The sequence below is a fragment of the Hevea brasiliensis genome, chromosome 2 (assembly GCF_030052815.1).
Source record: "Hevea brasiliensis isolate MT/VB/25A 57/8 chromosome 2, ASM3005281v1, whole genome shotgun sequence".
Classification (NCBI taxonomy): domain Eukaryota; kingdom Viridiplantae; phylum Streptophyta; class Magnoliopsida; order Malpighiales; family Euphorbiaceae; genus Hevea; species Hevea brasiliensis.
In genome coordinates, this window is record NC_079494.1 from 2245390 (window position 1) to 2260358 (window position 14969).

At 34.4% G+C, this 14969-nt stretch overlaps 1 protein-coding gene across 2 annotated transcripts; it reads right to left on the minus strand.

The window, feature by feature from the left end:
- Positions 1–1760: 1760 nt before the first annotated feature.
- On the minus strand, positions 1761–13185 carry LOC110673776 (5'-3' exoribonuclease 3). 2 transcript variants are annotated; one of them, XM_021836973.2, is made up of 23 exons: positions 12873–13185; positions 12429–12531; positions 12251–12327; positions 11226–11417; positions 10955–11074; positions 10785–10847; positions 10349–10498; positions 10079–10243; positions 8972–9049; positions 8773–8859; positions 7757–8050; positions 7433–7528; positions 6779–6874; positions 6621–6691; positions 5760–5888; positions 5585–5661; positions 5446–5486; positions 5254–5328; positions 4951–5108; positions 3964–4068; positions 3727–3802; positions 3009–3088; positions 1761–2847 (listed from the first exon to the last, which is right to left on the minus strand). In XM_021836973.2, exons 1-23 carry the CDS (start codon positions 13074–13076, stop codon positions 2007–2009), a joined length of 3378 nt encoding a protein of 1125 aa, XP_021692665.2. In that variant the 5' UTR covers positions 13077–13185; the 3' UTR covers positions 1761–2006. The 2 variants fall into 2 exon arrangements, with proteins under 2 accessions (XP_021692665.2, XP_021692664.2); XM_021836972.2 differs by having other exon boundaries at positions 3964–4080; positions 12873–13182.
- Positions 13186–14969: the final 1784 nt, after the last annotated feature.

Below are 14969 nucleotides of genomic sequence, written 5' to 3' on the forward strand. Positions count from 1 at the left end.
ATAAGAAATATGTTCTTCCCTAAATCTGTAAATATGAATATTTAACTTCGGTAAAAATTGTGATGAAAAAAAAAAAAAAAAAAACCAAACTATGGCCCCGCCTACCTTCCAAGGGATACATATAAACATTATTATTTTACACTTTTGTGAGCCTATAATTAAATTCATGCATGTGAATCTTCAAATGAATTGAATCTCACTCATAAATAATATCAAAAATTAAATAAAAAAATATAGCATTCAAAAGATATTATTGAAAATTATAATATGCATCAATTAAGCACATAAATTATTTTATATATATATATTATGACCCACCATACCATCCGACCAACCTAAGCTGTCGCTGCTTGCACACGTGCGGTTGATTAGATCCGACTGAAATCTTCAAATTGTGTGTTTTATTTATTTATTTATTTAAGAAATTTGAGATATTACTGTTGAAGATATTATTGAGAAGAAATATTTTTTTAATATTTTAATTAAAAAATATTAAAAAATTTAAAATTAAATTTAATAAATTGTAATCATAAAAATATTCAAATCATAAAAAAATTTTAATTTTTTTAACCGTATTTAAAATAGTGTTTTGTTTTTATTTTTTTTTTAAAGTAATTTTGCCAATTTAGTGCTAAATCTTTATTAAAATCGCACCTTAAGCTCATTAACTTTTACATTTTTTTTTCATACTTTATATGTAATGTATCAAATTTGGAGGAGAGGAAGAGGAAATTCCAATTAGCCGTGAAATTATTGAATTTAAATTTTGATTGAATCTGAATGACTGAAAAAATAAAAGGGAAATATATAAACTCACATGGCATTGGGCTATTGGCTAACTCATAGAGTGAAATTTTAAAATATAATTTATGCACAATGATTTTATTAAGACAACTGATTATGGTAAGTCATTATAATCAATCGTCAGGGCATATTTGTTTTACATACCACAGTTGTACGAAATAAATTCTCTAAATAGAAGGGGGATAAACTTCAATTTTGCCAATTCTCTTGTTTAATTGGGGTAATTTGATTAAGGAAGTAGAATTTTTGGAAAATTGTAAAAACAGTTTTATGTCAATTCTAGAACTCGACAAGGAGAGAGGAAGGCTCTATTAATCAATCTTTTTGAAATAGGTTTATGTCAGTCTCTACAAATCAATCTTTTGAAACAGGCTTATGTCGTCTTGACTTTGCTTAATAAAGTTTCGTACCACCACCTCATATCAGACCCAAACGTTTGCCAAGGGAACCGTCTACCAATCTTTCTGCTTTAGATCTAATATTTGCACATGCTCAGATTTTTTATGCATCGAGTTAACTCTCCAACATTCAATATGTTTAGATATTCAACGCCGTAATTAATTATAAATAAATATTAATTTTTAAATTTAAAAAATATCTTTAATCTAATTAAAATAAAATTCAAAAATTTCTAAAAAAATATAATACAAAATAGTGTGAAATTTTAAATTTTATTTTAACTTTAATATACATATATATAATTAAAAATATTTTTTTTATTTTAAATGATTAGAAAGTTATTTTTCATTAACATACTCTTCCTTGACTTTTTCTTAATTGCATTAATAAAAATAAAAGGAAAAAATATTTAAAAGGTCAAAATAGTAAAGGTAATTGGGGCTTTTTCCATTAATCGCAAGTCACCTGTCATTTCCTTCCAAGCAAATACCGCAAACAAACCATCCATCAAGGGGAGGAGAGAATTCTTTAGGTATTTGCTATAACAAAGAAAAATCTTTATCGAACCAATCAATTGCTCTTCGGAATTCGTTGAGGCATGTGTTAAGAGGTACGCATAAGGACTTAACTGTCTATCATGAAGAATCGACCAGTGCCACTTAGAAGAATACAACACACTTAAAAAAAAATACAAGAAATGGCTAAACCTAGAAAGATGTTGTAATGAAATGACGAATGACAAACCAACAAAAACTAACCATTTTACAGCTTTGAAGGTATGCTTCCTGTGATGATAAATAATTCTATCGGTGGCCATACCCAGCAGCTGGTGGCCTCTTACCAGGTGGAGGCCTAGGCCCCCTATTTCCATAACTATGAGGTGGTGGCTGGTGAAACCCACCAGCTCCACCAGGTGGCGGCTGCATTGGCCTCCTATTTGCTCCACCATGAGTTAAATGCTGTGGCGGCCTCCTACTAGGACCACCGGCACCAGATGGTGGCATCCTACCTCCTCTTGAGTCTAATGCAGAATATCTGTTACCCCCTTGTTGGTGGTGATTATAACCCCTAGGAACATTCTGATCAACCAGAGGAGGGAAACCATCACCCCACTGTTGACTACCAACTCCAGGTGATTGATGGCTCTGATAGCCATCATAACCACCTTGAAAACCATAGGCAGTGGCCCCAGATGATATTTGAGTAATGGAACCATGGCGGTGCTGTGGTCCACTATTCTGATGAAATTCTGGTGGGTGATAAACCTGCCTTGAATGCTGTCCACTTGATCGGTTATCTCTTTCATATTGAGGATTAAACCCATTATAATGGGGGTTGGCACCTGAAGAACCATAGGGCTGACCGGAACCTCGGTTATAGTGAGTAAGATTTGAAGACCTATGTTGACCAGCATGAGAATAATCCCTTCTAGGCTGCACATTTCCATGTCTTCCAGGATCATGCAACCCATTTGTATAGGAATAGTGTGATGTAACATGAGCAGCAGCAGCATAAGGTGGTGGTGAGGCATGAAAATGATTGGCATAACCATTGCGATCTACCTTTAATTGTAAACTATTAACGACAAGTCGATGTGATGCTTCCCCAAGCTGACGGCCAGAGACAGTTCCAGGGGGGTTATGCCTGAAAAGAAAGGCCAGACTCCCAATTAATGAAAAATATAGAACCATCAATTCTCAACAGACATTAAACGTAGAAATGCACATGCAAACAGATGAGATGAAAAATTTAGTAGAAGATCGTCATTGCCATTCCAATTTCAGTGAAGGTAACGGAAGACGTACCTTTCACTTTCCCAAGGCCTCCTCCCAGAATCTTCATGCCACAGAACAGGTTCAGGTTTCAGATCCCCTGCATTTACCATCTACAAGAAAAGCAGTAACCGTTAAACTCAATCAGCCAGAACCCAAGCCATCTGAATGCTTGAACATTGAATGTCATGTTAAAGTGGCACGTTAAGATATAAAAAATATGAAAGATGAGAATCACTGGTCATAATAGATTGCCTAAACCTAATCCTCATCCCAACCGATCAAAGTCCTTCCTCGTCATGGACCATGTATTCTAAGTGGCAGCATGTCAAGAAGCTTTGCATCAAACACATTATAACCACATGCTGCATTGCTTGCACTCTTTTATTGAGAATATTTTGAAAATAGCTGCTTAACAGTAATATTTTTACTCAAGCTTTGATTAAATCTCCACATAAAAGGAATCAGCATACAGCATAATATTCAATGATCAGCTTGGCGCATAAAAAAGGTATGCAAGTGCATAAAATAGTGCAACATTATTTCACAAATCATCACTAAAGAATTTTCTTGACAGAAATCAGAGAGACAGGCAGGGGGCACGGGATACAATCACAAAAAATTTAGCTGATTAAAGATACATTAGATGAAATTATGTGAAACCCAAGTCATAAAAATCTGTCACTTCATATGCAGGAAAAACAAATGGAAAACCACATTATGGAAGCATTTGGGCCTCTCTAATACATACCTTCTTAGGGAATATGACCCCAACAGGTGGTCGGGTTATGTGTTTATGTGGGTCAGGGAGCCTGTATATAGCACATCTGAGAAGCAAAAGATAAAGATTTAAAATTTAATAAAATAATAAAACATTAGGCACTTAATCACTTACAAAAGTTCTAATGGATTTTAATATATCTAATGGGTGCCAGATTTAAATTGTATTAACGGATCTAGTATATAAAATCAATGCTTAGAAGCTTACACGACTTCATTGTCCAAAATGTCTTCCATCCCTGCAACCGGAGACCTGAATATAGGAGGATGAGTATCTCCAGAGCAAGGGGATATGTAGCCATTCATCCCATCACTGCATGTAGCCCTAAAAAAATTAGAAAATAGTCCAAATACATTTTGAATTTGTAGATAATTTGGAAATAGTCCATGCAAGTCCAAAAATTAAGTCGCAGCAAATTAGGGAGATTGCAGTTGGAAACTTGGAATAACAATAATGTGAAAGTGACATAATGCCTCAAGACTCAAAATTAAATTGATGCATTGTTTTATGAATGTGTGTGCAGTGTGCACACAAGTTAAAACAGACAACACCAAAGCCACAACAAAGATGATTTCACATATAAAGAAATAAAATAGCATCTCAACATTGACAACAATCACCTATTCATCAGATAAATTTTAGGAGCATGAAAAAATCCACAGGCATCTGAAGCAAGAACTTGTTGAATAAGCTTCTAACTGAGATACTGACAAGCCTAGAATACCCCACCATAGTTAGAATCATAACAAAGACTGAAACTCTACTTTCTCTAGTGGATATAAAAGTTCAGGTTAAGTAAGAGGTTGAGATATCAACATAAAGCCTGAGGTTCTTTTTTTTTTAATTAAAAAAAAAAAAAAAAACACAAAGCCTGATGAAGGTTGGCAGGAATCATTAAATAGTGCCCACCTAAATGATTAAAATATATTATCACTGGCTTCTTCCTGTCATTTCTCCAAAGTCATGCAAATTTCCAGTATTTACTTCAATGAGTTTGCACCCTTGAACAATATATTGTACTCAAACAAAAGACATAAAACTAAGAATGTCAAATTCACTAAACAAGATTTGTACCCAACTTCACCCCAAAATAAAGTTAACTTGTTGAAAATGGGACCAGCAGTATATTAGAATCTTATAAATATCAAAGTTCATGGTAACATAATAAATATTCTAAGTGTTGCAAATACAAACCTTAACTCAGGATTAACACGTTCCTTGACTTCAACTCGTTCTTTGTCCGTTAATTGTTTATAGTGATTATCAAGTAAATATATACTCTCAGCAAGAGAATGAGATGATAACACAAAAAGCATGTCAAACATCATACTGTTTCTCCTTGCTTCCTCCTCCTACAAAAGATTGCCACATAAATGTCACTGCTGGACAGAAGCACAGCCACACGCCTTACACTCAGACCCATGCAGAGAACAACAAAAGAAACAAAGAATGGAGAAAAGCAAACATCACAAGCTGACTTTGATTCTAGAACTGTACCGTTAGCGTATGTTCAATCTTTTTGACCTCCACAAGAAGGCGAGCCTCATCAATGAAGGGCAACTTTGCAATACCCTTGGAAGAAGAAAAAAACAGAAAACGTCAACAAAATCCACTTGAATAAGAAATCACCTCCAGCAAAACATCTTGTTTGTGAGGCTAAATGATTTCAGACCAGAAGAATATACTCACCTGCCATGCATACCGCTTTCCATTCATGTCCACTTCAAAATCTGATACATTGATGTTCAAGAAGACATCTTATCATGAAAGGATACAGGGAAAACTATGTATCAACTATCAAGCATTCTTGTTCAGTAAAAACGCATACCAGTAGGGTAAAAATCAATAATAGGTGAATTTGGATCAGTCATCAACTTTCTATAATGCACAGGAAGAGCATGGGCACTGCAAAAGAATACACACACACACACACACACACACACACACACGTTTAATTTCTTTTTTGATGGGAAACATGGAAAGGAAGTAAATAGCTATGTCACCTTGCAGCAGGAAAAACTCCCATAAGCTGATCGAATGGTTTGAATGGGGAGCCCAGTTCAAATTCAATGTTCATCTGATCTAGATCTTTGAGATCAGAAGCAAAGGGTGCATAATGATAGGGATAAAACCTGAAACAAAGAATTTATTAATTAGTGAAATATTGATCCACATGTGAATGCATTTATAAATAGAAATGTAACACTGCAAACTGCAACTTCATAGCAGCCAGAGGCCCCTTTTTGCCAAAGGTTGTGGAGGACTAAACTAAGAAGTCATCTTGTGAGTCTAGAGTGGAAAAAATTCAAACGGTCTGATAAGAAAATGGACCACACCTAACTCGCTCCCAAAAGCTAGCTTAAGGGGGGAAGATTGCTGAAATCTATATAAGGGACACATTACCTATATATCTAATCGATGTGGGATACTTCACATAACCCCCTCACACACAGGGCTAACACCTGGAGCGTGGAATATGGGAGGCCCACACACCAATTAGAGAGGCTATGATACTGTGATAAGAGAATGGACTGAGCCCAGCACACCTCCAAAAGCCAGCTCAAGGGGGGAGGTTGCCCAAGTCTTTATAAGAGACATATTACCTACATATCTAACTGATGTGGGATACTTAACACAGTCAAAATGTCGTATCCTCTCTTTAAGTGTCCAGGGTGGGAAAAGGGAGCAGTAATGCATTATATCACCTACAGCTATACTTGTTAGCAAAACAGTGTTCATAGATCTGAATATTTCCCTCTATCCATCATAAATTCAGAAAAAAAAAAAAGAAAAAGAAAAAAGAATAAGTAGCAGCAGCAGAACTCTTAATTGCAATAGAAGGCAAGAAAATCTATAAAGCTCACCACTGCCAAGAACAAACTCCTTCATAGTAATAGTGCATGACCCAACATAGCCCTTCAGTGTACCTCAAAACCTATTCAATTGATGGTAAAAAAAGATGATCCTTTGATGACAATAAAGACATTCAATATCAACAATAAAATGGGTTCATTTAACTTACAACATCTTTCCGTATGTTTTCAAGTTCCTCAGGAGTTTTTACAGAAAATTTTTCTTCATAATACCTTTCCTTCCACCCTGGTTCTCCCAATTTTACCTGATAACAAAACAATAGAAATATAAACATCCCAGATAATTGGCCATAGCCAAGAGATGAGAGAAGAAAAATATTTGGCAGACTCAACATGTACATGTTAACATTTTAAGAGGTGCAATATAAGGTGACATGAAATTATTAAACTTGCAGATACAATACTATCTGATCCTATCTAATTTTAATCTCATTATAATGCATTTATCAAATGCTAAATGACATGGAACCAAAACTGCAAATCATAAATTTGAAGACTTGGATCAACTATAATCATTATTACATGCAGCCAAAACAAAGCAAAACAATCATTAAAAAAGAAAAAATCTGGTCAACCCACCACAACATACACAACTAATGTGAATTTTCATAATTAATATGACTCAAAAAAAAAAAAGAAAGAAAGAAAAAAAAGCAAAAATAACCAAATATATAAAATTTTAGAGCTGACCTTTTCACCTGGCTACTGCTTATAGGAGTCTCAAAATGTCAATAGAAATCAAAGAGGAGCTTAAAAGAGGCACAAATGGAAATTTAAATACACACTTAATAGTAAATTCAAACCTTGTCTTCTTCTGGATTTTTTGAGTTAAAAACATCATTCTTCTCGCGAAGTATCTCCTTAAGCTTAGTTTTCAATTCTTCCTTATTTTCGTTTACCTGAAAGCATGGGGAAAATAGCATCAACAAGATAAATTTCCGTTGTAGAATGCAATAGTCAGCCAAAGTTTGTATAAAATAGTAAACAACATAAACAAGTGAACTCTTAACTCCTCGCCAGATAGGCTCATACCAAATCAAAGGCTAGCCCATGGAATATGAGTCCTAAAGAATGGCTGGAGGAGTCAGAATTACATTAAAGTGCCTCTCCTGAAGCAGGAAACATACTTCTATTTCCAGACTGTTCTCTGCTTCAACAATGGCAGCACCAACACTAGCTGATGAAGAAAAACGAGTAACTTTATGGGCCCGACCATCTGCAGTCCGTCCATGCTGGTTTTCTTTACTAAAAGAAATTGAGCTCTCTAAACTCTGCTGAAATGGCGAAGGTGAAGGAGCAGAAGCAAGACGAGAACCACGAAATCTAGCAACTGGAACCAAAGAATCAGGTTGAACTTGAGGCGCTACATCGTCTCCCCTTCTCGCCTGTGCCTTTTCCCGCTTTATTCTTTCTGACTGCCGCTGCAATATATCAACAGAACAAAATTAATTTAGAAATGGCAAGAATCACTCAGAAATGTCAACCACAAGCTGTCCCCCAACAATTTGTTAAGCACTAGGGTGTTGATTTTAGAGATTGCAGCCTTCTACATAAAATAAATATTTTATGCCCCTCATGAAGAAAATATCTAAGGTTTTTTCCCCTTCCTTCTTACTTGCACACATGCACGAATTCACACAGAACCTGAATATATTACTCATGGTTCAGGCAATCTCAATTCTCATTTTATTGTGTAGCATAGTAAACTATTGCTGTTTTTTAAATTCATGTATTAATGTTCAGCCAAAAAATGCAGGGGCATCCTCCAACAGCTAGCCATAGTTGGCAATAAAATTCATATATGTATCCAGATGTTCCTTCCTAGGATTAGAAATTTAATGGCATAAAGAACTTTCATTGTTCTATTGTCCTTTGTTTCTACTGTTCAAATATCAGTAACTGCTACAAGCGCAACAATTTCAATAAGATATGCATCTTTTTAATTCATCACTCTCCATTAATGCACAAGCAATTTATATATATATGATGAATAACAGATAACTAAAAAAGATAATATTATTAGAAAAATTGGGGCATTTTGAGCATGCTATCACATCCAATAAATGGAATTATTCCTGTAATTTATATAATCCATGTTAAGGCAGCAAACATCCATCATGTGAAAGACAGCCATGTATTTAACCTGGTGCAAACGTGCTCTTTTGAGGAATATTTTATCTTCATATGATCCCACTGCTTGAATGAAATGCTCCACCCTGCTCAAATTTGGCTGAGAAACGAAACAATAAATAACATACAATATAAGAAAAATTTTCCAAAAAGTTAACAGTTCGGTAATTGAAACCACAATAAGCAGCTTTTAAAAATCTTGAGATGTACACCTTGCTTGCATTGGTCAGATACCCATCCATTGTCCTAAATTCCTTCTTGTATACTGCCATCAGCAAGTTGATTGCACCCTGAAAACAAATTGACAATGGAACACAAAGGCACTTTAACCGACATGTTATTACCATTTTAAAGAGAAAAAAAATCACATTTTACACTAATAAATTACTGTAGAAAGCAGCGAGTGGGGAAAGAAAAATCACATAGGCAGCTGCCTAACATCCAGCAATTCATATAATTCTAAAGAAGCAGTTTCTGAAATGAAAAGATAAAAATGAAAATTACTTAAAAGAGGGTCATGTAGGACATTATGGCCGTTTCAACATTTGACCAGCATAAACTTTTACTCTTCATAATTGATTCCAGCTTACTTCTCAAAGTCCTTTGATTTTGAGGCCCATGACCATAATTAACTCCTACCAGACGCTACCCCAGATATCTAACCCAAAATGGAAAACACCACTACCACTCCCTCTCTCCTCCCACCCCCAAAAAAAAATAATAATAAAATAAAAAAAAATAAAAATCAATAACAATAACTAAAAGAGGATAAAATGCCCACTTCTCGTCTGGCTGAATTTGTAATGATGTTAATTAGAGATCTAAGGTACATCATTATGTCTTTCATTACAGATGCATGACTATCAAACTTTACTGCCAGAAGCATTCTTTCTTTTCCTACACAGTTCGCTTCCTATACAATCCAAAACTGTATGAACGGAAAATGCAAACTCACATCAATATGAATAAAATTGGCAGATAAAAGCATTTACAAAAATGCTTGTAAATCTAGATATAAACCTAATTGGCAGATAAAAGCATTTACAAAAATGCTTGTAAATCTAGATATAAACCTTTGTCTTTTATTGTTGAATATCTTTTGCAAATTCACCAAAGATTAGAAAAATTCAGATTCAGACATTACAAATGAAAGAACAATTAAAATGTTGTTCAAGTCAAATATATACTTTTCTTTAATGCCAAAACATTTAGCTTTCAAAAGTTTCATGGCAATCCTTCTTTAATATATTCAATTGCTATAATAATCATCATCTCACAAATATATTTCATTCAAAACAGACGGCCAAATATTTAAATACCTCGCGAATCTCCAATGTGGGCATATGTGGCAAAAAATCATTGCCAACAAAGAAACACATGAATATAAAATCATCCACAATGCATTCCAAATCAATCTTAAATGGTGGGTTAGGAATTCTCATTTCATATTCCAGATACTCTCTAAGTGTCCAAATATTGAGAAACTGCATCAAGAGAAAAGGTTAAAGAAAGGGTCAAACATATTGTCTCATATCTATGGAAGATATTCACAAGAATAACTCCCAAACACATTTAGAATGGAAACTCACCTGGTATGGCTTTTTTACCACAACATTCTCATCACCTTTCTCATCAAACTCCCCTGACTTCCTCTTCGCCTTTCCTTCACAATCTGCTGCTAAATGGCCCATTTGACCACATAGGAAGCATTTATCTTGTTGGCCAGGCGTAAAAACAATCTGAACAAAACCATTACGAGAAAATAGACATGTTTCAGAGAAAAATGTGAAAATGTCTGCTGATATCAGTATCAGTATTAACAAAAGGATAAATACCATCCACTCAATTTGATACAAGCTTATGCAAAACTAAACTATTTCATTCATTCAAAGTAACAATACCTTCTATCTTAATGCATAACAATAATAAAAATAATGGCAATAAGCAAAACGGAAAAAAGAATGACATAATTTTTTGAAAGTTGAATGATTTTTAGAAAACTTTTCTATAAAGCAAGATGCAAACCTCTCTAAGAATTGAAAAATGAACTTCATGGGTAGCCAAAGCCAACATAATCAGATCTGCATCCTATCAGTAGCACCAGTGAACAGAATAATCTATATCAGTTTAGGTGGTAAATTCCAAAATAATGACAACAATAACAAGGAGAGTACAAATGGAAGGAAGAGATATACCAAACCACACAGGCAATGGCGTGTATTTGGATTGTAACCAGGAAGATTTCTCTGAAGACGAATGTATGACATAATCTTGTGTTCCCCTTCACCAGGAACATTTGCATCAGAAAGGATAACCTTCACAAGACAGATGTAGAAACAACTCAAAAAGTATTCTTTCAACATTGCCAGACATACCAGATTTTGTTAAAAAAATATACACAACCAGATGATAAGCAAAGCATAAACATCTAAGGGAAAACAAAAAAGGACTACGAAATGTGCATACCTTAATTTTTTTCCAGCCAGGATCATAATTTAGTCTAAGATGAATGTAGTACTGCAGTGCAATTGACAGAACAGCCATAAACTCAGTTCCAGGAGTGATAACATTGGAATCAAAAACCTGTGAGCCCTCTTTAGGTGGTAGGTTTCTGCCCTCCCTCTCAAACTCCTCTCTTAGCCTCTCTTCCTCAGCTGCCTACAAAAGTAACCAAGAAAAATCAACAACCATAACAAAGTTTTTTTTTCCCCAGCTATGTCTGTGTGTTTTCTTCTCTATAATAATAGGAACAAACCAACAATGAACAACATAGAAATGAAAACGTCCTGAATACAAATGACCGATAAGATCTTTAGGTGATTTTACTTATCAGAAAAATACACCAAAAGAACAATGATGTCTCATTCCATATAGCAGTTAAATCTATGTTTATTAGCATATACTTGAAGGTTACAGGATCAGTAAGATTTTGTTGATAATTAAAACATGACCTCTCCCTAAACATTAAACAATCAACAAAAACATTCAAGCTTTTAAAGACCAGTGCAGTCCAAGAGAAACAACAAACTAATATCAACTATATATTATAGCAAAAAACTTGATCATTTTCTTAATTTATCACAAAATGCTAACACATTAACCTCAAATTGTATTTAAAAAGTGGAACTTCCGATAAAACAAATCACAAATATTCATTAATATTCTCCATCTTTCATTTAAGAGATTGTTTCATAGCTCCATCCAGAATTTGTCTCTATCCATGAGCAGCTGTCAAGACTCGGTCATATTCTTTATATGCATAGGTATCAAAAATATTATCACTTCGAATTACAACAGATAAGAAGCCAGAGTAAAGCCATCCAGCACTGTGCTTCAAATCCACATGAGCATTTGAAAAAAAAAAAACCAAAAAATAATTTTACTCGACATAAACAAAATTGACACGTTGATTTGACTGGTAAATTAGGAACTAACCCCCACCCCTGTGTCAACACATGGATGACCCACACATTATTCACAAATGCACATACCGCATCAGCTGCATCTTTAGCTGCTCTAAATCGCCTAGATCGTTGCTGATTCATTTTAGCCCGAGGAGCAACACCATCTACCAATTATTTTCAGATAATCAGTTCCACATATAGGGCATGAAATGCCATTTACATATGCTTTTTACCATCAAAGAATGATCTCAAATTAAATGCTTACCAATTGCCATGTATAGCAACTTTCGAGGTCTCACCATCACAAACAATCTATCAATGTAGTCAAACATGCACTGGAATACCTCATCGAAAGAGGTTGGGGAAGGCTGCATAAGATAAATTGCATAATCAATGCGTATTAATTAAGCACCAGTATACCATTGTGCACAGGCACAAAGATTATAATATATACCAGACAACATGAGTGTTTTCTGAAAATCCATGCAACAGCACTATTCTGAATAGGCAATTGAACTTCGAAGGGAGAGGGAAAAAAAAAGCATCTCTCTAGCCAATTCCAGAAAATTATCGAGCTAAATGCATAATTACGAAACTAATAACTCGTAGTTCCATCATTGACAGACAATTAAAAGTAAAAAACAGCTTAAATTGAAATTGTTATAAATTAATAGCGGAACAAGCTCAAGTAATCCAAAAAGATCCATACCCTGTCTTCGGGGTGGAAGCAAGGATGAATAATCCCGTTCATGTCGAGATACAAATTATCGTATTCAATGTTGTTAGGGTTAGGTTTACTCGTATCCACCGGAATCTTAACACCGTCTATAACCACAGGTTCTTCCTCGATTACATCCACCACCACCATTGGATACTTCTCAGCTAACCACCGATAGAACGCGGGAACTCCCATTGCTAATCACTCGAGCTTGCAGCCTCGCAGATCTATCTTCCTCGAGCGAAAATCGAATCAAACAGAGCGTGCAGTCAAGGCCTAACCAGAAGAGAAAGCGTAAGGAAAAAATACACAGATATTGAGTTTCGTGTGTGCTTATACTGGGATTAGGGATTAGGGCACGCGACAAAATTTGGACAGCGATGCCCCTGTTTTACTGAAGAGCATGGATTAAGAAAGCAGATATTTGCAGGCGAATGCCATGGGTATTTGTGTCTTTATGTGAGAATAAAATCACCAAGTCGGATAAGCTTGGACTTTCTTGTTTAAAGGACAAATTTTTTGCCAAGGGATATTCAATTATTTACTTAATATTCGAAGCACGTGACTTACACATGCACTTTTAGTTTTTAATTTATACTTATTTTATTTATATTTAAAAATAAATATTTACTAGAATAATTATTAAAGATTCAATTTTATTTTTTTCCCCAATTTGATTGATAATTTTAAAAGATATAAAAATTTGATGTATGGAAATGTTTTATTTTTTGTGTGGAATCTAATAAAATAATTTTAGTTATTTTTTATATTTTTGGTAATTTAGATGTATTTCTACTTTTATTTTCATAAAAAAATATATTTCTACTTATTTTATTATTTAACATATTAAATCATTTTTATAGTTATTTTCCTTTTTTCTTTATCCTACCTATCATATCTTTTTTTTTCCACGTTTTCAAAATCTCATCATTTTTTTTTATTTGTCTTTTCATTCTATTTTAAATTTTAAATATATTAAATCAAAAACCATCACTTTAAGCGAATAGAATTTAATAAATTTTTATTAAAAATAGTAAAAAAAAATAGTAAAGAGAAAAACTATAAAAGATTTAGATTACATTTATTTTATAGAAAATATTTTTATATTTTTTTAACATTTAGACATTTAAGAAAATAAATATTTTTCTGATTAAAGAGAAAATTAAGTTATTTTAAAAAAAATAAATTTTTCTTTTAAAAAGAATAGGTATTTTTTATTTCTTAAACTTGATAATTTTATTAAAATATAAAAATATTTATGTAACACCCCAAAATTTTATTATTTATGAGTATTTTTGGTATTTTAATTTTATTTGAATTTTAGGAATTTTTTTTGAGATTTTTTGGATTTTAAAAATCGGGTTCGATTTTCCGAAAATATAAACTTTGATGATTTTTAAAAATTAATTTAAAGATCACGTGGCAAAACTAAAAATATATTTGGAGTCTACGTATTTTTCTGAGTTTTATGGAATTTTTCGAATTTTGGACCTCGCTTGGTCCCGAGGCGTAGTAAAAATTCAAAATTTTGTATCTCGAATCGAACCGGCCGAATCGAATCGGATCGGATCGGACCGGTCGAATCGGACCGCCCTTTTCCTTCTTCCTTTTTCTTCTCCGCGCGATGGCTCTCTCCTTCTCTCTCGCTTTCTCCTCTCCACTCACCGCCGGCCACCGCCAGCCAATAGCCAGCGCCACCAGCCACGGCCGCCGCCGGAAAAAACGCTGCGTGAAAACGCGCCACAAGGCCGCCAGCCTTCCTCGGCCAAATCCGCCGATCCGCCACCGATTGGACCGGTCTTGTGTCCAAAATCATCTACTCGAGAGCTTTCCATAGACACCAAGAACGCCAAATCCATCTAGCGGATTGTCCGATTTTAGCTCGGGAAGATTTTAGCCCATTTCGACTTTTGGGCTAGATTTCGAAACCGTGAATCCCACGAGGAAACCGAGGCCACCAGCACGCTCCATTCGTCAAGAGCTTCGAACGACATAAATTTCGAATTTTTCCGACACGCTTTTTGGTGGGTCCCACGAACTTCGCAGTGTATTTTCGACCATTTAATGAGCTTAGAAAATTCTGAAAAA